The sequence below is a fragment of the Podarcis raffonei genome, chromosome 8, assembly GCF_027172205.1.
Source record: "Podarcis raffonei isolate rPodRaf1 chromosome 8, rPodRaf1.pri, whole genome shotgun sequence".
Classification (NCBI taxonomy): Eukaryota; Metazoa; Chordata; class Lepidosauria; order Squamata; family Lacertidae; genus Podarcis; species Podarcis raffonei.
Genome location: NC_070609.1, coordinates 34,976,387 through 34,996,778, shown reverse-complemented (window position 1 = coordinate 34,996,778; position 20,392 = coordinate 34,976,387). Strand labels below are relative to the sequence as shown.

At 48.4% G+C, this 20,392-nt stretch overlaps 2 protein-coding genes and 1 long non-coding RNA gene across 7 annotated transcripts; all 3 read left to right on the top strand.

Moving 5' to 3' along the window:
• The first annotated feature begins 538 nt into the window (after positions 1-538).
• SNIP1 (Smad nuclear interacting protein 1) lies at positions 539-5,480 on the top strand. 2 transcript variants are annotated; one of them, XM_053399162.1, is made up of 4 exons: positions 539-846; positions 2,270-2,372; positions 2,692-3,269; positions 4,810-5,480. In XM_053399162.1, the coding sequence occupies exons 1-4, from the start codon at positions 767-769 to the stop codon at positions 5,072-5,074; spliced, it is 1,026 nt and encodes a 341-aa protein (XP_053255137.1). In that variant the 5' UTR covers positions 539-766; the 3' UTR covers positions 5,075-5,480. The 2 variants fall into 2 exon arrangements, with proteins under 2 accessions (XP_053255137.1, XP_053255138.1); XM_053399163.1 differs by lacking the exon at positions 539-846 and adding an exon at positions 1,218-1,301.
• Positions 5,481-7,908: 2,428 nt separating this feature from the next.
• On the top strand, positions 7,909-18,649 carry MEAF6 (MYST/Esa1 associated factor 6). Of its 4 annotated transcripts, XR_008331789.1 has the most exons (9): positions 7,909-8,170; positions 8,397-8,512; positions 9,444-9,531; positions 10,210-10,255; positions 11,482-11,671; positions 16,497-16,526; positions 16,698-16,756; positions 17,287-17,320; positions 17,986-18,649. XR_008331789.1 is itself a non-coding variant. In XM_053399158.1 (8 exons), the coding sequence occupies exons 1-8, from the start codon at positions 8,066-8,068 to the stop codon at positions 17,992-17,994; spliced, it is 618 nt and encodes a 205-aa protein (XP_053255133.1). In that variant the 5' UTR covers positions 7,910-8,065; the 3' UTR covers positions 17,995-18,649. The 4 variants fall into 4 exon arrangements, 2 of the variants coding, with proteins under 2 accessions (XP_053255133.1, XP_053255134.1); XR_008331790.1 differs by lacking the exon at positions 16,497-16,526 and having other exon boundaries at positions 7,910-8,170; XM_053399158.1 differs by lacking the exon at positions 16,698-16,756 and having other exon boundaries at positions 7,910-8,170.
• Positions 11,678-14,828, top strand: LOC128418954 (uncharacterized). The gene is made up of 2 exons (XR_008331791.1): positions 11,678-12,397; positions 12,437-14,828. It is a non-coding gene; the product is annotated as an uncharacterized LOC128418954 (long non-coding RNA).
• Positions 18,650-20,392: the final 1,743 nt, after the last annotated feature.

Here is a 20,392-nt window from a genome sequence, read left to right as displayed (position 1 = left end):
TCCCTGAGGCTGGGACTGGAAGAGAGGAGAAGGGGAGAGAGAGGAGCGGAGCGGTCACCTGCTCAGGATGAGCCTGTCCTTGTTTTCAACCCCCGCCCCCGACTGTCCCTGCCCGTCATGGAAAGCGCCTGGAGGTCTGTGAGCTTAGTTAGGCGCGGCTGGCGAGCACAAGCGACGGGGCATTCTACGTGGTGGCCCCGCAGTCGCGAGCCTCACTTCTGGGTCACGTCTAGAGCTGTTTCGGAAAGTATTGAGAAGCATCTCCTTTCTCCCAGTGATAGATTCCGTGTTTATCGCGCCTCCCTCCGTCTGCAGCGCTTCAGCGCTTCACACACGGCTTGGCGGGGGGGAGCTTCCTGCTCTCTCTCTCTCTCTCTCTCTCTCGTTTGTTATGAAAAAGCAATAAATGAACCCATTAAGTGAAGACGAAACTTGGCCCTCCAGCTGTTTTGGGACTACAATTCCCATCATCTCTAACCACTGGTCCTGTTAGCTAGGGATGATGGGAGCTGTAGTCCCAAAACAGCTGGGGGGCCAAGTTTGGGCATCACTGCATGATTAAGTAAATGTCTTATCAGTGGCCGCCAGGGGGCGTCTGACCACGACTAGTCCGCCAGACAACTCCGCTCACAGGGCAAACCATAGAGCGCACAGTAGGTAGAGCGGCATCGAGCCTGGCTGGGAAGTGTTTCTCGATAGTGACACCGGTGACGACCTGGAAGCGGAAGTGGGAGGAAAAGAAGAAGGAGAAGAGGCCGGCGGTGTTATGGAGGAGCCGCAGCGTCGGCGGAAGCGGAGCCCGCGCGGAAGCCACTCGCCGCCGCCGGGGAACTCGGGGGCCGGCAGGTGATGATGCCCGGGGGTGGCGGGGATGGGCTCAGAAGCTCCTGTGTCTTGTGAGGGGAAGGGGCCCGGCCCAGCGCCGCCACCTCCTCCACTAGCGCTCCGTGGGGAAGGGGGGCGCGAGGCCGTGGGCCGACTCGCTTTATTTGCCCTTTGCCTTATAAAAGGGAGCCTTGAAGGACCGAGAGTCGGTGTGCTGTACTGGTTAAGAGTGTCGGACATGGGAGAGACCGGGGTTCAAACCCCCCGCTCGGCCATGAAGCTCACTGGGTGACCTTGGGGACCAGCCACTGCCTTCTCTCAACCTAAGTTGCCTCACAGGGTAGCTGGCACCATGTTTGCCACCTTGAGCTCCATGCCTAAAAAAGGTGGGATGTGAAGACAACGAATAATACAATGGTCTCCGGGCAACTTTTTCCTATTCAAGTCTGGCTTGACTGGCTTTGCAAGAAGGTGAGGTAGGGCAGAATGACAATTATGGGAAATGTGGGTTAAGTGCTTCTGTAGTGGCATTGGGCTTTGATTAGATAACACACATTAGGGAAACTGAGTTTCACCTGTTGACTGTGAGAGTGGTGCTACACATACTAGCCTTTGCCGGCGTGGTGTCCTCCAGATGTTTTGCACTGCAACTCCCAGCAAGTACAGTATGCCCCCTCAACTGTGAAGGTCTCCTTATCCCACTGGCCTTCACCTCAGATCTTGCTTAAGCATAGGAGGAATTGCAGACAGTGGAAAGATACAGGAAGCCCTCACAGCCCCCTGTCTTTGTGTCACCTGCTGTCTCTTTAAATAGTTGTTGGCTTTATTTGCTGTTTTGTTATGCTTCCTGGTTGCGTTTTTATCTTCTGTACTTTGTTGATTTAACTTTATTTAAGCTGCCTTGTGGGACGTGGGTGGCGCTGTGGGTAAAACCTCAGTGCCTAGGACTTGCCGATCGTATGGTCGGCGGTTTGAATCCCCGCGGCGGAGTGAGCTCCCGTCTTTCGGTCCCATCTCCTGCCCACCTAGCAGTTTGAAAGCACCCCTAAGTGCAAGTAGATAAATAGGTACCGCTTTATAGCAGGAAGGTAAATGACGTTTCCGTGTGCTGCGCTGGTGCTGGCTCACCAGAGCAGCTTTGTCACGCTGGCCACGTGACCCGGAAGTGTCTCTGGACAGCGCTGGCCCCCGGCCTCTTAAGTGAGATGGGTGCACAACCCTAGAGTCGGACACGACTGGCCCATAAGGGCAGGGGTACCTTTACCTTTTAAGCTGCCTTGTATGATTCTGCAAATGTCAGGTATATATTCCTTATTGATGCCCCACTCTCACCTCTGAATTGCTGTATACCAGACCACAGTGGATCAAGTGTGTTGACTTGCACGTGCCTTTTTTTTGCTGATGGGAATTCATGTGCTTATCCTTGGTTTCATATCTTTAAAAGGTCACAGTCAAAAAGAAAAAACAAGTCCTCAAACAAAAAAAGCAAATCCCCCCGAGAGAAAAGAAGCCGAAGTCCGCATCATGTGATACCTAAAGTAAAGCAGGTAACTGGGCATACCAGATAAAATTGACAGAAGCTTTGTATTGTATTGCACACTTGGGATTAAAGCAAGTATGGACAACTTGAGGAAACAAAAGTTACTGGTGTAAAAAAAAAAGCTAAACAAACACTAGCACTGCCATTAGATTGTGCAATAGCTTAATTTTTTCAAACAGACCTTGTAGTGTGGCTATTAAATTCAGCATGCTGTGATAACAGTTTTATAGTTTTAGAAAACATATGAAAGGCTGAAACCATTTTACTTATTTATACTCATGAACAGAACTTTTAAAAACTTGCCTTTTGCTATTGCCCTAATGTAGGAGCGAGAAGAACGCTCCCAGAGGGGGCATGAGGAGCGTCCATATCGAGACCACTCTGAGCCGGGCCACAGGCGGGAAAGAAGCAATGACCGAGACAGACATCGGGACCATTCTGGCCGAAGGAAGCCCCACCGGGATCAGCCTGGGGGCCACGAAAGGGAGAGGGACGGTCATCGCTTCCAAGTTCAGCAGGCACAGAGGGAATTATATAATGAGCAACGTCGGGAGCGCCGGGAGCAGGCAGAAGCCAGCGGTGATGAAGAGAATCCAGGGGCAGAGGGGTCACACAGCACAGACAAAGAGCCAGGGAATAAAGAGAAGCCAAGCTTTGAACTGTCTGGTGCACTTCTGGAGGATTCCAATACGTTCCGTGGTGTCGTGATCAAATACAGCGAGCCCCCAGAAGCACGGATCCCCAAGAAGCGGTGGCGTTTGTATCCTTTCAAGAATGACGAGGTTCTCCCAGTTATGTACATTCACAGGCAGAGTGCCTACCTGCTGGGGAGGCACCGACGCATTGCTGATATCCCTATTGACCACCCCTCCTGCTCAAAACAACACGCTGTCTTTCAGTACCGGTAAGTCTTGGCCCAGGTGTGGGTGTGGATATGTAGCTGCTTAGGAGGCTCTATGAGCTATGAGTAGCTGTTAGTTTCAAGTTAGCTATTAATACTCCCCACTTACTGGCTGGGATCTATACAGCAAGAGACAGTATTAAGGACTTTGGATACATCATTTTATTGATAAATACGCCCTGTAATTGCTACCTCCATTTGTCCTACCCCTCTCCAGCAAATTTATGCCAGATACATTCATCTGCTGTCGTTTTGACCGTAGCTCCTCTTTCCTGGTACACTATGTCGCTATTGAGAAAGTATCCTTGCTTTAAAGCTCCTTGCCTGCAATTTGATGTCAGCCTTGTCTCCTAGTAAAGCCCTTCTAATTCCTTCAACTTGGGACAAACAAGCAACAAGTCCCAAGCAAGTGTCGGGGAGCTTCTAGCCCAAGGACCTAATTAAGCTTGGCACAGGTCCCAGTTTGGTCCATGAAACTGTTCCCCACAGACTACAGTCACCTGCTCCCCATTTGGCCTTACATTGAGGATGTGAAGTGTGGGGCAGGTATAGACACGGTTATAAAGGATTTAACCTAAGCCCCCAATTGTTCCATTGCAAGCAGGTTCTTTGTCGGTGCTGATAGGAACTCCCTAGCATAGCTGAGGGGACTTGCATTGTTTGCAGGAAGGGGTGTGGATTCAAACCTTCTTGGAACAGAGAATTTTTTTTCTCTGCAGAGGGGGAAATGCTTTGTTTGTGGAGAAAGCAGCTTGAACCCAAACCACTTTCTTGAGAATTACTTCAAAGGAGCTCCCTCTGACTGCCAATCAGTGGTTACAGCAAGTCCCTTTGAAGGCATGCTCCTTTGAACTTCAACATGTGCATGTGCCAGTCATCTGGCAGTATTATGACGTTGGCAGAGGGTGGGGGAATTAAGGACCAGCCTTGACAAACCTGGTAAACTAATGGAAGCCAGTGCAACAGAGCTTACCCTTCCTATGCCTCCTCCAGATCTCTTAAGGGTCAGGAGAACCCCCAGAGCAGCACCCAGGAGACATGGGGCTTGCCAAGCTGTATTTGGCAAGCAGAAATATTTGTGCTGACAGAACAGTCGTAAGAGCATGACTTTGAATTCCTGTCTAAGGATCTGGCCCACTGGGTGGTTCCTATTCCCCATTCCTGATATGCTGAATAGTGTGAGGACTGGGAGTGATCAGAAATTGCAATTATGGGGCATATTGAAGGTTTAAAACCAGAGCAGACCTTATGGGGCTTTAAGTTCATTATCAATAGTTCCACTAAAGATTAGGGCAGCTACAAATTTCTCAAGGTGGAAAGGGCCACAGCTGATCTCCTTGAGCAAAGCAGTCACAACTAAATAGCTCTTCTTCCTGAATAAGCACACAGATCTCTGCTGTCAGTTATGTTCAAAGGAGTTTTATGTTTTAAGATGTGCTCCACAGGGTTGTTGTGGGATGCTGGAAGCTGGGAGAAATCTTAACGAAGTTGGGCTCCCATATATTATGCTGTTAATCAGTACAAATCTCTTGTTTCTTACAAGGCTTGTGGAATACACCCGCCCTGATGGCACAGTGGGCCGGAAGGTAAAACCCTACATTATTGACCTTGGCTCAGGCAATGGCACATTTCTGAACAACCAGCGCATTGAGCCTCAGCGCTACTACGAACTGAAAGAGAAGGATGTCCTGAAATTTGGGTTCAGTAGCAGGGAGTATGTTCTGCTCCATGAGTCATCAGATACCTCAGAGGTGGACCAGAAGGCAGAGGAGGAGGATGAGGAGGAAGAGGAGGAAGAATCCACCTGACAGCCCATCAGGGGGTGGACTTAACCTTTCTCTGCAGCTGAGCCTCAGATCCTTTGTGTGGACTGAAGCATTGCTGCCCCGATGCCTCTCACTGCCTTAAAATCTGCTGCCTTTGGCTAGTCATGTTAATTTGTGAACTTCTCACACACTCAGTTGATGGTTATGGGCACTGAAGTAGAGCCAACTGTTGCTTTTCAAATGGTTTGGGTTAATCAGAAGGTGCTAGGAAAGCGAGGTCACTTTTGATGCCCAGCTGATATCTCAGCTGTGTTGCTAGAGTTTCTCAATGTATCTTTTAATTTAAGACTCTGAAAAAGAAACCACCCTGTACAAAAATTGCCTTTTCCAAACAAACAGGTTATTTTGCTTCCCCCACCCCTTTTATTTTTTGCTTGCACACAGTTTTTTTTAAAAAACGATAGATGCAACTTTTTTTTAAGAAAAAAAGAATTTTGGTTTAAAGCCTGTTGGATGTTATGTAATGTCTCTAGCAGTTCGATTTATTAATGTGTTGAGGTAAAAGAACTTGCAAAAAATTGTGTAGATTTCTGAGATTCATGTAGGAAATTGTGCGTCAAAATACATTTTCAGGGATATACTTTCCAGATCCGTGGCAGTTGAATCTGGAGTGAAAAGGAAGTTTTCTGTCTCCTCTGTCTGGCTTTCTTACCACTGAGGGGAAGGGAGCATTAAGTTCGTTTCTCAGGCACCTGTATTACCCCATGAATAATTTTGCACTTAGCATGGTGGATAGTTTCCAAAAAACATTTAAGTAAGTTTAATTTCCTTTCTTTCAATGTGGATGCTACTATATTTTTGTCTTACTGATAGCAAGAGGCAGGAGGTGTATTAGTGTTGTACGAAGGGAGTTGGAAGAGACCTTCGCCCACAACCCTTTTGCACTCTGAAAACTTTTGCACAGGTTCTGTAGCTGCAGTTTTGTGTGTAGCTGCCTTACATTAAAGGAAACACAACTTGCTGTGTGTAGGGGTAGTAACTTTTCCTAGTGCCCCACACTTTCTGAGAGCACCTCCTGTTTGCATAAATGTACCATGTGCATAGGGTTGTGTGCATGTCTAGAAGAATATTAGGATAAAGTTTAGCATGTAAATATGGGGCCAAAATGCAGATTTTCAAGCTTTTAGGTGATGGAGATGGTTTTGGACAGCAGTATCGCCTTCCCAGAAGTCCCTATTTTCTTTTTTAAATAAAGGATTTGTAAATTTAGCTTGAACATGTTGCTGTGGTTTTTTTCTTCCTTTCTCCAAATTGATAATGTTATTTCCTACTTAACTTTTAAATGAAAACAGGTGGGTTGGTGTGATATTACAGATAAGCAGCAAAAGTAGAGTTTACAAAGCTCTGTGTATTTTTAAAAAATGGCATTCAGCAAGCACGGCAAACCATTCTATCACTGTAACCTTGTACTATTGAGGAGTCACGCTGTAAGCTGTTTAGAGCCTGTGCCCCATAATCCAATACCAAAATATTTATTTTCAATACAGTGCCATTGTGACCCTCTTAAGAATGTTTGGGGGGGTGAACAGGGGAAGGACTAGACCATGTGAAAAGTGAACAGAATATTTGAGCTGCAGTTCATTCATTTTCGCCTTTGTATTCAAGTTATAACAAATTGCACCTAGACATTCTGTTGTTGCTCCCATAACCTAGGTTTAAGGTGCCATTTAGCTCCTAGCTTTCATATCTCAGTTTCTAACACTGCAGGCAGCAAAATCACAAAATTGGGATGACACAGCCCCAATTTTTAAAAAGGAAGAGCAGCAAAGAATGGACTTAACCAATCCATGAAAGAACATATTAGACAACCTGGTCTGAGATGGGCAGGTGAATGTGTTCTGTGGCTCTGCTCATGTACATTCAACTGAATGACCCACTTTATAATGCCAAACCCAACTGTGTGGACTCCCTAAGGAGATCACAATTGCTGTCAGCTTAGCAATTATTTCACTTAATGTGTTGTCCTAATGCGTTCTCAGTTTCCGGCTTACAGTTTGTCTGGGGTGTACAAACCATGAGCTTAGGTTTGGATGATCTGCTACTGGCACAGAGGAGATAAAAGACAAACAGTGTGATACAGTGATTAGAGTGCCGGTTTACAGCCTGGGAGACCAGGGTTTGAATCCCCACTCAGCCATGAAGCTCACTGGGTGAACTGGGGCCAGTCTCTGCCTCTCAGCCTAACCTACTTCACTGGTTTGCTGTGAGAACAAAAATAGAAGGGCAACCATGTGCTTGAACTCCTTGGAGGAAAAGGGATATAAGGTCACACACATCACTCACTCCCTAAGACAGAGGGGCCTCTGCCACCTGGTTCGAAATATAATTGCTTTCTGCTTCCTAACAAATATTTGCTTCATCTTGCACCCATTGCCCCGTTGAAGGAATCCCAGGAACTTCTCCTGGCCTGTTGACATTCCCTAAATATATTTGAACGGAGGCGATAGTGCAACTCTTCTCCATCCCCTCTTCTGCTGAGTAACGTCAGAAAGGCAGAGGCTTGGGAGCCCAACTGTGAGTTGGCTTCCTGGCGGGGTGAGAGACCTCTCCAGGTGGAAGGGCGGCGGGAATCCGTGGGCCTGTGTCCGTCGGCTCCTCGACCCTTCCCAGCCCGCCCATCAGCTGGGATTGGGACCGGCGGGCGCTTCTAGATCCAAGAGGGAAGCGCGGGCGGAGCCTTCCGGCCCCTCCATCCTTCCTGCTGCTGCTTATCGAGAGCGGCTCGGCGGAGTGGAAGCCCCGCCGAAAGGGAGGGAGCTGGCAGGGCGGGGACTGCCGCCTGCGGGCCGCCCAACCGCCGCTTGGCTGCCTCCGCCTCCGCGCAAGGGCTGGCCCGACAGCGGGGAAGGAGGAGGCTCCAGCCTCTGCTGCTCCCAGCGGCTCCGCCCGGCATCGCGCTCCCGCTCGCCTGCCTGGGTCGGGCCTTCCTCTCGCCTCTCCTCCTGCCGCTCGCTCTCCTCCTTCTCGCGGGCGATGGCGGCGCTCCACGGGGCGGCCACCAAGGCCGGCGCCCCGCCGCAGATCCCGGACACCCGTCGCGAGCTGGCCGAGCTGGTTAAGCGCAAGCAGGAGCTGGCCGTGAGTAGGAGCCCCCCGACGCCGAGGGAGGGGAGGGGAGGGGCGGGCTAGGCCTGGGCGAAGATGATGATGATGCCCCTGGCCCGGGCAGTGTGGGCGCGCGCGCGGGGAGGGATGCCTTCTCTGCCCCTGCTCCTCCAAAAGCCCCCACCCACCGCGAGGCTCCCCTGCCGCCCCTCCCCACCGCGCGCTCGATGTTTCCTCTCTCCCTTCTGCCCTTTTGCAGGAGACGCTGGCCAACCTGGAGCGGCAGATCTACGCCTTCGAGGGCAGCTACCTGGAAGATACCCAGATGTACGGCAACATCATCCGAGGCTGGGACCGCTACCTGACCAACCAGAAGTGAGTGGAGGGCGGGGTGCAAAACGGAAAGCTGCCCTCAAAGAGGACTGGCGTCATGGGTAGCAACAGGAGACCTCTAGCAAAGCGCTTTGCAACTGCGCCAGGTCCACCCTGCTCTAAGTGATAAACCCTATAGCTCTCCTCTGGGGGGTGTCCCATGGCCTGGACTGCTGCGGGTGACTCCCTGCTGCCCCCCTTCCACTTTGAGCTACTCCTTCCTTCTCCTCCCCCCACCCTCCACCTCCTGCCTCACCAGTGCTCCTTCCCTGATTTGGGGCAGGGGCTACAGCCACCTCTCTGGGGTCCGGTGTGTGTGTGTGTGTCACCCACTGGGCCTGGGCCTTAATCTCTTGTCATACAGCAGCCACAGTTTATTCTAGAGTCCAGAAGGCGGCCTGCAAAAGGGCACTCCCTCCCACTTCTTCTTGAAAAGAGAGAGAGGAGGGGCTTCCCTGTTTGAGGTGGTGGTGGGAAGATGGCATTTCACAGGTCTGCCCTTGACTTGCACCAGCCAATAGGAAGGCTGCTGGATCAGGCCAATGACCCTTTTAGTCCAGCATCCTGTTCTCAGAGTGGCCAACCAGATGCCCCAACAGGAAACTCACAAGCAGGACCCAAGCTCAAGACCCCCCTCGTCTCCTGTAGTTTCTAGCAACTGGCATTCAGTAGCAGTTACCTTCTCCAACCATGGAGGCAGAGCATAACCATTCTGGCTAGTAGCCGTCGATAGCCTTCTCCATGAATTTGACTAATCCTCTTCTAAAGCCGTCTTGGTTGGTGCCCAGCACTGCTTCCTGCAGGAGCAAGTTCCATAGTTTAACAATGTGCTGTGTAGCTGTCCTAAATATCCAGTTGAAGGTCCACAAATTCTAGTTCTTTGAGTCAGAGAGAAAAACTTGTTTCTATCTACTTTCTCCTCTCTTGCTTCTAGGAACTCCAACAGCAAGAATGACCGACGGAACCGCAAGTTCAAAGAAGCCGAGCGCCTTTTCAGCAAGTCTTCAGTCACATCAGCTGCTGTGAGTGCAACCTGGGGGCTAGGGTGGCCTGTGTAGTATCTCTGAGGCCTCCCCCTCCTATGTCCTTCCTTCCACCCAAACATGTGGAAAGCATATTGCATGATTTTCAGTAAATGGTACTCAGAAGCACTGCTGCCTCCAACTTTTGGTCCTCCTCTAGGTAGTCTCCCTGTATCCTCCCCTATTGACAGGAAGAAGTCACTGAACTGTTCCCTCAACTTCTCTAGACATCTTTCAGGTTGAGCAAACTCTATGTTTATTTGTTATTTTTAAAGCATTGGAGTTCTCCCTGTCCAGTTTTGGCCAGCCCTCTCCCACAACACATACCATTTGGGTCCTCCCAGTCTCCTTCCTTCCCACCTTGTCTTATTCAGGTGTAGTTTGTTCTTTATCCTCCGAGCACTGAGGGAGGACCAATGCCATCCCTTCTGGGGCAGAGGAAGCTTTCCCTCATCACCAGATATCTGAGATCCTGTCAAGGGAGATACTGCCAAAGCATAGAAAGTAGGGCAGGTAGTTGGGGTGGGGTGAGATTTGCATCCTGTGCCTGTCCTATGGCACAATCCCGAAAGTCCAGCCAAATGTGGCACCTCTTTGAGTGGCGTGAGGAGGCAATGGGGTGGAGTCTCCCAGAAGTTCCCACAATCCTCCTCAATCTGGTCTCTTTCGGTTTCCTAGGCGGTCAGCGCACTGGCAGGAGTTCAGGACCAGCTCATTGAAAAACGTAAGTTGACCTTCCTTCCTGCTGAGCCCCCTTCCTTTCTTGTCAACTTGTCTCCACACTGCTCACTTCGCAAATCTTGTGAAATCCAACTCAGAAGGTGCAGAGTTGGACTGTCCTGCTTCTGGAAGAGAGCAGGATTGAATGCCAAAAGCTCCCTGCACGTGGAAAACTTTTTTTAAAAAAGAAATAATTAACTATTTTATTGAAGTACTATAAATAGAAAACCCAATACAATAAAAATAATAGAAATATCAAAATAAGTGCAGTATATCTAGGTGAGACCCAATATTAGACTGGTAGAATACTTAAGACCATTAAGAAAGCTGAATTTCATATTGTGCTGTGGAGAGAGAGTCCCGTGTGCTTGTTATAAATAATATAATACTTCACCAAACAGCGTAAAAACTTCCAGGGTCCTCTAAGCTTTTGCCACCAAGTAATTTAGGAGAAATTTTTCAGCTAATGCTAAACTTCACATATTTTTATACCAAAGCAGAAGTCACAAGTCCTGCAAGGTTTTCCCTGAGAGCTGAAAACTTTGAGTTGCTCTTTCTACAGATTTAGTAGATAAAGCTGCAGTGGTGTTGGGATATTTGAGGATTTTGGTCATTTCTTGATCAATTGTCCAGCATTTGAATGCCTGTGGGCAGGCCCACCACAGGTGGAGGAAGGCACTTCTTTCCCCACATCCCCACTAACAATTCTGGCATCACATAGGCATATCTGGCATCTGCATAGGATTTTCATAGAACACTCCCTCATGTAAGCCAAGGCTGATTTATATCATTTGGATGACCATAGCACATAGAATCCATTGTCTGCATGTGCAGGTCTTTCTGTTGTGTAAGGCGTAATAAAACAGGCCAGTGAGAATATCTACTAATTTGGCGCATTTGGCTGACACTAGGCCTTTCATGTGGAAAGCTCCTTCTCCATCAAGGAGAAGGGCAACCCTTGCATCACCCAGATCAGCCCATGTTTCTTACTTATTTACTCTTCCATCCTGCTCTGAGTTTTCTAAGATAAGAATAGGTTAGAAATATAATGATTTTATTTTTAAAAAAGAAAAGTAAATTGATAATTGATTCAGGTGTGGGTGCAAAAAGTGCGTTTCCCCCCTGCTGTGGGGGCTTCCTTCCTGACCCCTGGGGGCTGGCCTTCTGACCAGAGCCAATGAGAACAGCTGTTTCTCCGAGCTCTGAGGCGTGCCTGGATTTCTCCTTCAGGGGAGCCTGGCAGCGGGACGGAGAGCGACACCTCCCCAGACTTCCACAACCAGGAGAACGAACCGAGCCAAGAAGAAGCGGAAGAGCTGGACGGCTCCGTCCAAGGGGTGAAGCCCCAGAAGGCAGCATCCTCCACTTCGGGCAGCCACCACAGTAGCCACAAAAAACGGAAGAACAAAAATCGACACAGGTGAGGTGGGCGAGGGCCAGGTGTGTGGGCTGAGCTGGAGTTGGGGGGTTTAGAGGGCACCTTCTCTTGAAGGGCAAATACCCTGCCAGAGGATTTCCCCCTCTGGCTTGGCACATATTTTGGTCTTGGAATCATAGAATTGTAGAGTTGGAAGGGACCCCCAAAGGGCATCTAGTCCAGCCCCCTGCAACTCAGGAATCACAGCTAAAGAACCCCTGCGGGATGGCCATCCAACCTCTGGTTAAAAACCTCCCGTGAAGGAGAGTCTCACCCTACCAAATCTTTCTTTTGAGGTGGGTGTTGAAGAGGACTCTTGATGGCACAGAGCAGGGCTGGGGGACTGGAATTCCGGGCCACTTTGACAGGTGGACAGGGGGAGTGCAGTGCAGCAGGTAGAGCAGTGCTTCCCAAACTTTTTCAGGCCACCGCTGCCTTGGTTCCATAACCTCATCCCCAGTGCCCCCTACTCTGTAAAAAGCATTATTCAAAATAGTGGCTTGCATGACACGTTAAGGTAAATAATAACCCACTAGAATTCAAAACAGTAACAGTTAATTGCACATTTATTCAAAATCCAGTTAACGCTATTTAGCTTAATTATTTCAAGAAAACTGATGAACTTGATACATTGATACCAGCTTTTCGAAGTCTGAGTGTTATTTACACCTCTAGCGGTCTCCCCCCTCCACCCTTTTGCCTCTTAGTGCCCCCCTAAGGAATCACACTGTCCCCCAAGGGGCACTACTTCGGGAACCGCAGAGTTAGAGTGTTTGACTAAGACCTGGGGGACCAGAGTTCAAATCCCCACTCAGCCATGAAGCTCCCACTGGGTGACCTTGGGGGCTCTTGTCCCTGTTCCCAGGCTAATCTACCTCACAGGGTTCTTGTGAGGATAAGATGTGCAGAGGGAGAACCAACCAATGCCACCTTGAATTCCTTGGATGGAAGGAGGTGGGGTAGGACTGTTGTACATAAATAAAAATACATGACAGGTCATAGGATGTTCAAGGTGTGATTGCAGAGGAAGAGGAAGCAGGAGAAGGTGCCTTCTTGACTCTTCCTTTACAGGCAAAATCCTGCCCTTTTCCTGTTACTGTGCAGGGCAATAGACGAAGATGTTCCGTTAAAAAGCAGCCCATTTTGCCTGTAAAGGAAGAGTCGGGGGTGAGAGCACTTAGAGGGGGCTCCAGCTTGCGGTCTCAAGCCTTACCTTGAATTTTCTTACATCTGATTCACCTGCCATCAGGGCTGGGAAAGGTAGGCGTGGTTTATTTTGTTTGTTTTGTTTGGAGCATTTGCGTCCCACACTTCAGCCCAAAAGACTCCCAGAGCAGCTTAGACTAGTGGACAAAATTGTGGAAACCTTTTGGAAAAGGTGTATTTCTGAGGTTTGATGGCTCATAACACCACTTTTTTTGGGGAGTAATACCATAAAATTATATATCAATGGAGAGATAATTTAATGAAGAATGCAACATTAAGTTCACTTACCTGTATTCTGTAAAAAGTTATACCTAAATAACCAGAAAAGGGAAGCACAACTTCCTTAGGCTGATATGCAGTAGCGTTCCTTCATTTGAATGTAGCCAATGAGCATGAGTGTTTAGAGAGCCAATCAGGTGTCGTCTTGTTTTGGCAATGATCCAATCAGGTCACAGTAGGATTCAGCTGTTGATGTTATGTACTGGAGCTGAGAGGAGGACATTGGTCAGTGTGTTAGGTGATTGCTATCAAGTTGGTTGGTTTTTTTTGTGTTCTTTCATTTAGTGAGCTTGTAAAATGTAATGAAATTAAAGAAATGGTGCAAAGAGTTGACTGGTAACCCAGAAAGCGATGTAAAATAGTACTGTTAAGTGAACAAGGCTACAGTTATGAAGAAATTAGAAGAAAAATTGGTGGAAACTTAACTAAAGGTGGCATTTCTAAATTTTTGAAGAGGCATAAGGAGACTCAGTCACTACAAAATCAGACTGGTAAAGGTAGGAAAAGGTGCACAACAGCAAGTAACAACAGAAGAATTGAGAGACTGTGGCTACGTGGCAGAAAAATAATCTGGGTGTATACAAGATGACATGGCGCAATGTAGTGTGAAGTTGAGTGCAAGGACTGTTTGGCGCAGACTTCAGGAATATGTTCTAAATGCTAGAATTCCAAGGGAAAAGCCACAGTTATTTCTCAAAGGCTGAAAAGATTAAACTGGGCTAAAACCCAACTGGACAGCAGAACAGTGGGACAGTGTTATTTGGAGTGATGAGAGCAAAATCTCCTTGCTTGGTAGTGATGGCGTGAAATATGTGAGGAGAAGAATCGGAGAAGATTTGCATCCTACTTGCATTACACCTACCGTGAAACACCCAGTTAGTGTTATGATCTGGGGTTGTATGACAGCAAAAGCTGTGGGCAGAATTTGCATCATTAATGGGAATGTAAATGCCCCAAAATACATAAATGAAATACTTGAGCCCGAACTGAAGCGTTCCAGACATGATCTTTTCCCAGACAATGAAGCATTTATATAAATATTTATTTAATATTTATTTAATATTTAAGCAGGATTTAGCTCCATGTCATGTTGCTGCTGTGTGCAAAAGGTGGTTTCAAGATAATCATATTCCACTGCTGGAATGGCCTGGGAATAGCCCAGACCTTAACCCAATCAAAAATCTATGGAGCCAACTAAAGAAACTTGTTAGTCAGAAGCAACCCAGCAATAAAACCCAATTAATAGAGGCAATAATTCAATCTTGGTTTCACATTATTACAGTTGCAGAACTAAAAAACTTGGTTCATTCCATAGGAAGGCATCGTAATGCCGTAATTAAAGCTAAAGTTTACCCAACTAAGTATTAACTGACATGGTGAGAATTCTTGCATATCTCATTTTTTCTATGTGTTTCACGTTTCTTCTTTATAACTGCTGTGATAATAAATAATCCTTCATAAAAGTTATTGCATTACATTCTTCTTTAAATTATCTTTCCATTGATACATAATTTTATGGTATTACTCCAAAAAAGAAGTGGTGTTATGAGCCATCAAACCTCGGAAATGCACTTTTCCCAAAAGGTTTCCACAATTTTGGCCACAAGAGTCCATATGATCAAGACAAGACAATCCCTACCTGCAGGCTTACAGTCTATTAAAAACAAACAAACCATGAAATGCAAGGGAAACTGAACAGGGAGGAAAGAGGAAAATGAAAACCAAAACTCGGGTACCAATTTCTGCACAGCTGTTCCTATATTGACCAGCTGGCACAGTTCAGGAGCAGGAGGTGCCTGATGGAGCTAGGCCTCTAGCAAAGCTGATGAAATGAGCCTTGCTGGTACCCATCTCTCCCACAGAGGCAGCCTGGGGGGAATGGCTGCCTGCAGGTGACAGTTGAGGGCAGAGGAGGCCCGATGGGGCTGGCCTGTCCCAGCAGAGCCAATCATTCTCTGCTTCTCAGCTCTCCCACTGCTGTAATGGCACCCAAAACACCGTGGTGGGTCACCTGGTGGACCAAAAGTTCCCCACCAATAATGTAGAGGGAGGTAGCTTTATTTTAGTAAATTTTGATTCTTCATTCCAAGGAGCTCAGGGTGACAATTATGGTTCTTTCTTATCCTCTCAGCGGCTCTTGGGAGTAGGTTAGGCATGGTTCACCCGGCGACTCACTGTTTGGAGCCGGGCATTTGATTCACCACTGCTCCATGCTGACCCTCTTGAGCAAACCCATTTATGGGTTGCAGGGGGGAAAAGAAGCCGCCCCAGGGGTGCAGTTCAGGTCCACAGCAAGGGATGCTCCTAAATTAGTGGGGGTTTGCCAAGGGCCCAACTCCAAATAGGAAAGAGGCCTCCGTTGAGCAGATGTCAGATGGAAAATGCAGGTGAAATGTCACCTCTAACTGCAGCACGTTATGGCTATTGGCATAGCCCCATCTGGGTCCAGGCTGCTCTGTAAGAGTGAGAGGGCAGGGACCTGCCCCATAGAGAAAGTGCAATCTAGGAAAGTGCAAAAAGTAGTGATGGGAAAGGGGGATGAGGGGTGGAAAATGGGAGTCTGCCACAGTTTCACATCCTAGGTGGGCATTCAGAATATCTGGCAGCTGGGTAGAATCAAAGATTTACAGAGTTGATAGAGCTGGACAGGATTCCAACCCTCTGCAGTGTTGCAGCTCAGGAATCCCCGACAGATGATGGCCCTCCAACCTCTATTTAAAAACCACTGATGTTGTGGGGCGCTTCAGGCTTTCCCTTCCTCCTGGGTGCTCCGGACCAGGAATCTCATAGCCATGCTGTGTTTGACCGGTCTGTTGAAAATCCCAATCCCCCCTGACATTCCAGACCGGGGTTTTTGAGTGAGGCTGGCATGTGCGTGAATGTCTGGGACCGAATCCGTTCTGGTGCTGCTTATTCCTGCCTTTGCTCTCCCACCTTCCCGTGTCAGTTCCCTCCCACCCACTGCTACTCTGCCCTTAAGAGCTGCCTTTGCCCCCCTCCCCATCATCCTTCTTCCTCCTCACCTGCCTGTTCCCTCCCCCTGCAGCTCTTCTCCCCTTGAGCCCCATAGGAATGCTCCACAGAGCTTGTGGGGTGGGAGGTGGAATCTGTGGGGTGCCAGGCTGAGAGGCTGGGAGTGGGGCGGGGGGGGGGGGAGAGAGGGAGGGATTTTAAAGGCCGGTGCTTGGTCATCAGATGCCCTGTTCTGAAGTTTGGATCATTGCCACTGGCTCTGTTTTTATTTTTGAATAAACTTGCTAGGGTGGCTAATCGACTAATTAATTTTAATTCCTTAGTATATTAATGTCTGTTGCTTTCTTCCTTTCAAATGCTGCCCCCTCAGCCCGTCTGGCATGTTTGATTATGACTTTGAGTAAGTTTGACTTGACTTAGTTCTTGTGCTGTGTTTATAGTCCGTAGACCTTTCTCCACACCACCCCCTCCTCCCCTGCTTTCATCTCTTCCCTCCCCCCACCCCCACTCCTCCCTCCCCCCATGCCTGGTCAAAGCTATTCTAACCCATAGTTTATCTGTTTAATTGTAGGTATGTATATTAGGTTAGGCTGGCAAGTTTTTTAAAATACAGACAAAAGCGCATTGGAGGTAACTTTTTATTTAATAACCTTGGCAATATTCAATCGGCTTCCTTCTTCCGCTTCCTTTACATCATTTTAAAAAGCAGATAAACTTCTGTTGGGGTTTTGAAAACTTGGTTTTTCTTGCTTTGCTTTCTGAAGCCAATGGCCCATGTTGGACTTGGCCTTTTTCCCGCCCCGCTGCAGAGAAGCACAAGGCCTTGATTTGGCTGGGGTAGCCAAATCCTCTTTCAATCTGACATCCGCTCTCTCCTCAAAAGAGCTGCACTCTTTAACCTGCTAACATAGCGCATGACATGTTAACTCAGTCTATGGATGCTGGCTAACTCTCTAATTCATTTTCCTTCTGATTGTGTGGGTAGAAAACTGCATTTCTGTGCAGGGTTGGGGTATGTTGTTGGGGTGGGGGCAGATTCTGCTTTGGCCTGGCTGAATTGGCAACTGGGGACAAATTAACCACGTTCTGTGGCTTGGTTTTTGGATCTGACTTTTCCCTGAATCTCATCTGAAAGCTCCTTTCTCTTTCTTTCCTTGCAGGATTGATCTCAAATTGAACAAAAAGCCCCGAGCTGTAAGTATCATCCTCTGACCTTGGGATGCCCTTCTCTGCCCCCTACCTTCAGTCCCCTGCCATTCCTCTCCACCCAGTTCTTCTTTCAGTGACAGAATTCTGGGATGGGGAGGGTGGATGAGGAGTTAAGACAAATCCCATCTTTTCACTAAGGGGTGAATCCTTCCTCTACTCATCCTCCACTTAATGAATGGAGGGCAATGTGTCTAAGTGGTTAAGCTTCTTCACACAGCTAACTTGGGTGACTTTAAAAGATTAGACAAATTCATGGAAAGGGTTGTGCTAGCCATGATGGCTGGGGTCTGCCTCCGCTATTGGAGGCAGTAATCCTTCTGAATCTCAGTTGCTCGAAACCCTTGGAGGGGAGACTGCTTTTATGCCTGGGTCCTGCTTGCTGGTTTCCCACTGCAACATCTGGTTGGCCTTTGTGAGAAGAGGATGCTAGACTAGTTGGGCCGTTGGCCTGAACCAGCAGGCAGTTACGTTCTCGTGTTTTCACCAAAGGCAGTGTTTAAATCCGCCTTTCTCTCTGGCATTGCCCCTGCTGAGCTAAATCTTCCTCCCTCTCCCCACACTGAATGCAAAGAGTGGGGTGGGATTCTGAAGCAGCAGTTTGTGGGAGCAGCTGTACTGATGCCCTGCCACCTTATTCTTTCCTGCCACAGGATTACTAGATGCCTCCATGCTGAATCTTCCAAGAGCCTGTCTGCCTCCTGCCCCAAATCCCAGTCCGCCCCAGGAGACTGAATAAGCACAAGGCCAGCTCTTTCCCACCCCAGACTGCCCAGGTCTCCTGGCTCAGCTCACCTCAGATGATGTTGATGGGGACAATCTGTGACAGCAGCAGCAGCTGCTCCTTCTTTGCTTCCTTCCTTCTCAGCTGTTCGGCAACAGACGCCCACCTTGGATTGGCCAGCCTCACTGCTGCTGTTCCATCATGTGTAAAATAACCATCAGGAAATGCTCTTGTTGATGTTTCCTTCTTCTTTCTTCTGGTTGATTATAACCCCCTTTTTTGTCTCATGATGTTGCTTTTTTAAAAAACAACAACAAACCTTGATATTTAAATTACAACTTTTTTATAAAAAAGAAAGAAAAGAAATGGTCCAGCTGTGCTGCCCCCTTGTCTATGTAGGTCCTCTTCCCTCTTGTTGGAGCCTGACTGTGGTGATGCTGGGGGAACTACTTCAAAGAGGCAGTGGGTTGGAGCAGGAAGGTGACTATTTCATTCTCCTGATGCTTGAGAGGGATAAAGGCGGTGGGGGCAGAGTCTCTCTCTTTTAAATAAACACTTCTGTCTTTTGTTTGTAAATAAAGCCACCAAACTTCCATCTCACTGAGCTTGTTTCTGAGCAGGAGGCATGTCTTATTCTGGGGGTGGGGGTGGGAGACCTAGCTGGCCAGCCAGCCTGGGTCAGGGCCAGATCCTGCTGGTGGTGGTCTGCAAGGCACCATTGCATCAAGACAGGGAAGCCCTTTTGCAGCCAAGAGCTCTGGGGAGAGGCAAGCAGGCCCTAGCAGGAGCACCTGGGCAGGTGCTGGGGAGGGGGGCTTGGGAGGGAGTTCTCTGATGTCTGTGCTGGCGAGTTTTGTCGGCTCACCTGATTGTGGCCGTTCGTGTATCCAGCCTGAAGCACTTGGGAGAGGCCTTCTGAGACGTGGGGACGCCAGGTGGTCGTGGGATTGGGCACCTTCTTGTTAGCAGGGAGCAAAGGAACCAGAGACATGGATTTCCAAAACAAGCACCTGAAAATCACCCAGTTCTGCTTTCATCATTTGGGCTGTTCCAGTTTTGCACTCTGTTGTCACACCTCCCTGAATTTCAAGGATTCAAAATTATGGGAATGGTGGAGAAATCTCTGTGACTGAAGATGCAGGAGCATCAAGCTGGGCAGGTGTGTGAAATGTGTGCAACCACCTTCATGGATAAGTCTGCTGTTTGCCTCCCCTCTGGCTCATCCCCTTTTTTCGCCACTCCTCCCCCTGCCAATCAGCATTTAAACAAAGGCACCTCAGACGAATCCAGCTAGGAAGTAACCTGCCAAGAGTGCCTTCAGCCTAGATGTTAAAAGTCAGACCCTACAACCAAACCTCCCACCAACACCAAGATAAATCACAAGTCACCTCCCTTTGCCACATTGGAACCCCTTTAACATTTAAATTTATGTTGCAGTGAAGATGGCAAGAAAGCCGTTGAAAGGTGGATAACAAGTTAGGCAAAATGCACTGGGACACCTGGCTTCTAAGGGGGTTCCTGGGGTTCCCAAGGCAAGTATTGGGAATTTCTAGGTCTGGGCCCTGACATTAGGTGCAGAGGAAGGCAGCCCACATAGGCAAAAGATCTTGGGTGTTAAGTAAAGGCAGCATATTTTCAGTTGATTTATTATTACTGCCATTTTGTATTGCAGCCAGGAAGAGGAAGATCATATGGAGGCCAATGGCGTCCGGCACCCTTCTTAGCTGCGTCACTGCTGTCCGTGCCGGTAATAATCTCTTCCCAGCCTCTTTGGCCTTTGTAGCAGAGTTTACACAGCGGGGGAAACTGCTGCTTGTGTGGCCAATAAATCAGACTGCACGCAGGCTTTCCTCTTATCTCCAACAGTCTTTAATGAGTAGAATAACATCGTTTGTCAGCCCGGAGAAAAATCAGACATGATCTCCGCTTCTCGGTCAAAACCGAAAGAGAAAAACACACAGAGAAACACTCCCCTCTGTGAACATAGCCACGCCTCAGAATGTGAGACGTCACTCAGAACCTCTTAACCCTGTAAGTTCTGGTTCTCCTAACACCCCCTCTCGTCTCGCATCCTGAGGGACAGTGTGAGGACACATCTACAGACCTCTTTGAGTTCAACTCCTTTCCCATTGCCCCTTGCCCCTTCCTGGCTTCTGTCTCAAGCAACTGTTGAACCTCCTCAAAACTCCCAGGTTCGCACTGTGCGAAACCAACCCACGCATTGGTGACCTGAAACCTCTCAGGTGGAATTCCCTTTGTTGCCCGAGATGACCGCCTGGGCACAAACTGGGGTGCTCCTTCTGACCCACTGGGGCCAGCAAGTGCGTCTCCTTCAT

Bases quoted from the DNA above. Each gene is read 5' to 3' on its own strand.
- MEAF6 (XM_053399158.1), top strand. From the start codon at position 8,066: ATGGCGGCGCTCCACGGGGCGGCCACCAAGGCCGGCGCCCCGCCGCAG. The intron at 8,513-9,443 runs GTGAGTGGAGGG...TCTTGCTTCTAG, and splicing joins CGCTACCTGACCAACCAGAA to GAACTCCAACAGCAAGAATG. The intron at 16,527-17,286 runs GTAAGTTTGACT...CTTTCCTTGCAG, and splicing joins ATGTTTGATTATGACTTTGA to GATTGATCTCAAATTGAACA.
- SNIP1 (XM_053399162.1), top strand. From the start codon at position 767: ATGGAGGAGCCGCAGCGTCGGCGGAAGCGGAGCCCGCGCGGAAGCCAC. The intron at 847-2,269 runs GTGATGATGCCC...TATCTTTAAAAG, and splicing joins GGGAACTCGGGGGCCGGCAG to GTCACAGTCAAAAAGAAAAA. The intron at 3,270-4,809 runs GTAAGTCTTGGC...GTTTCTTACAAG, and splicing joins CACGCTGTCTTTCAGTACCG to GCTTGTGGAATACACCCGCC.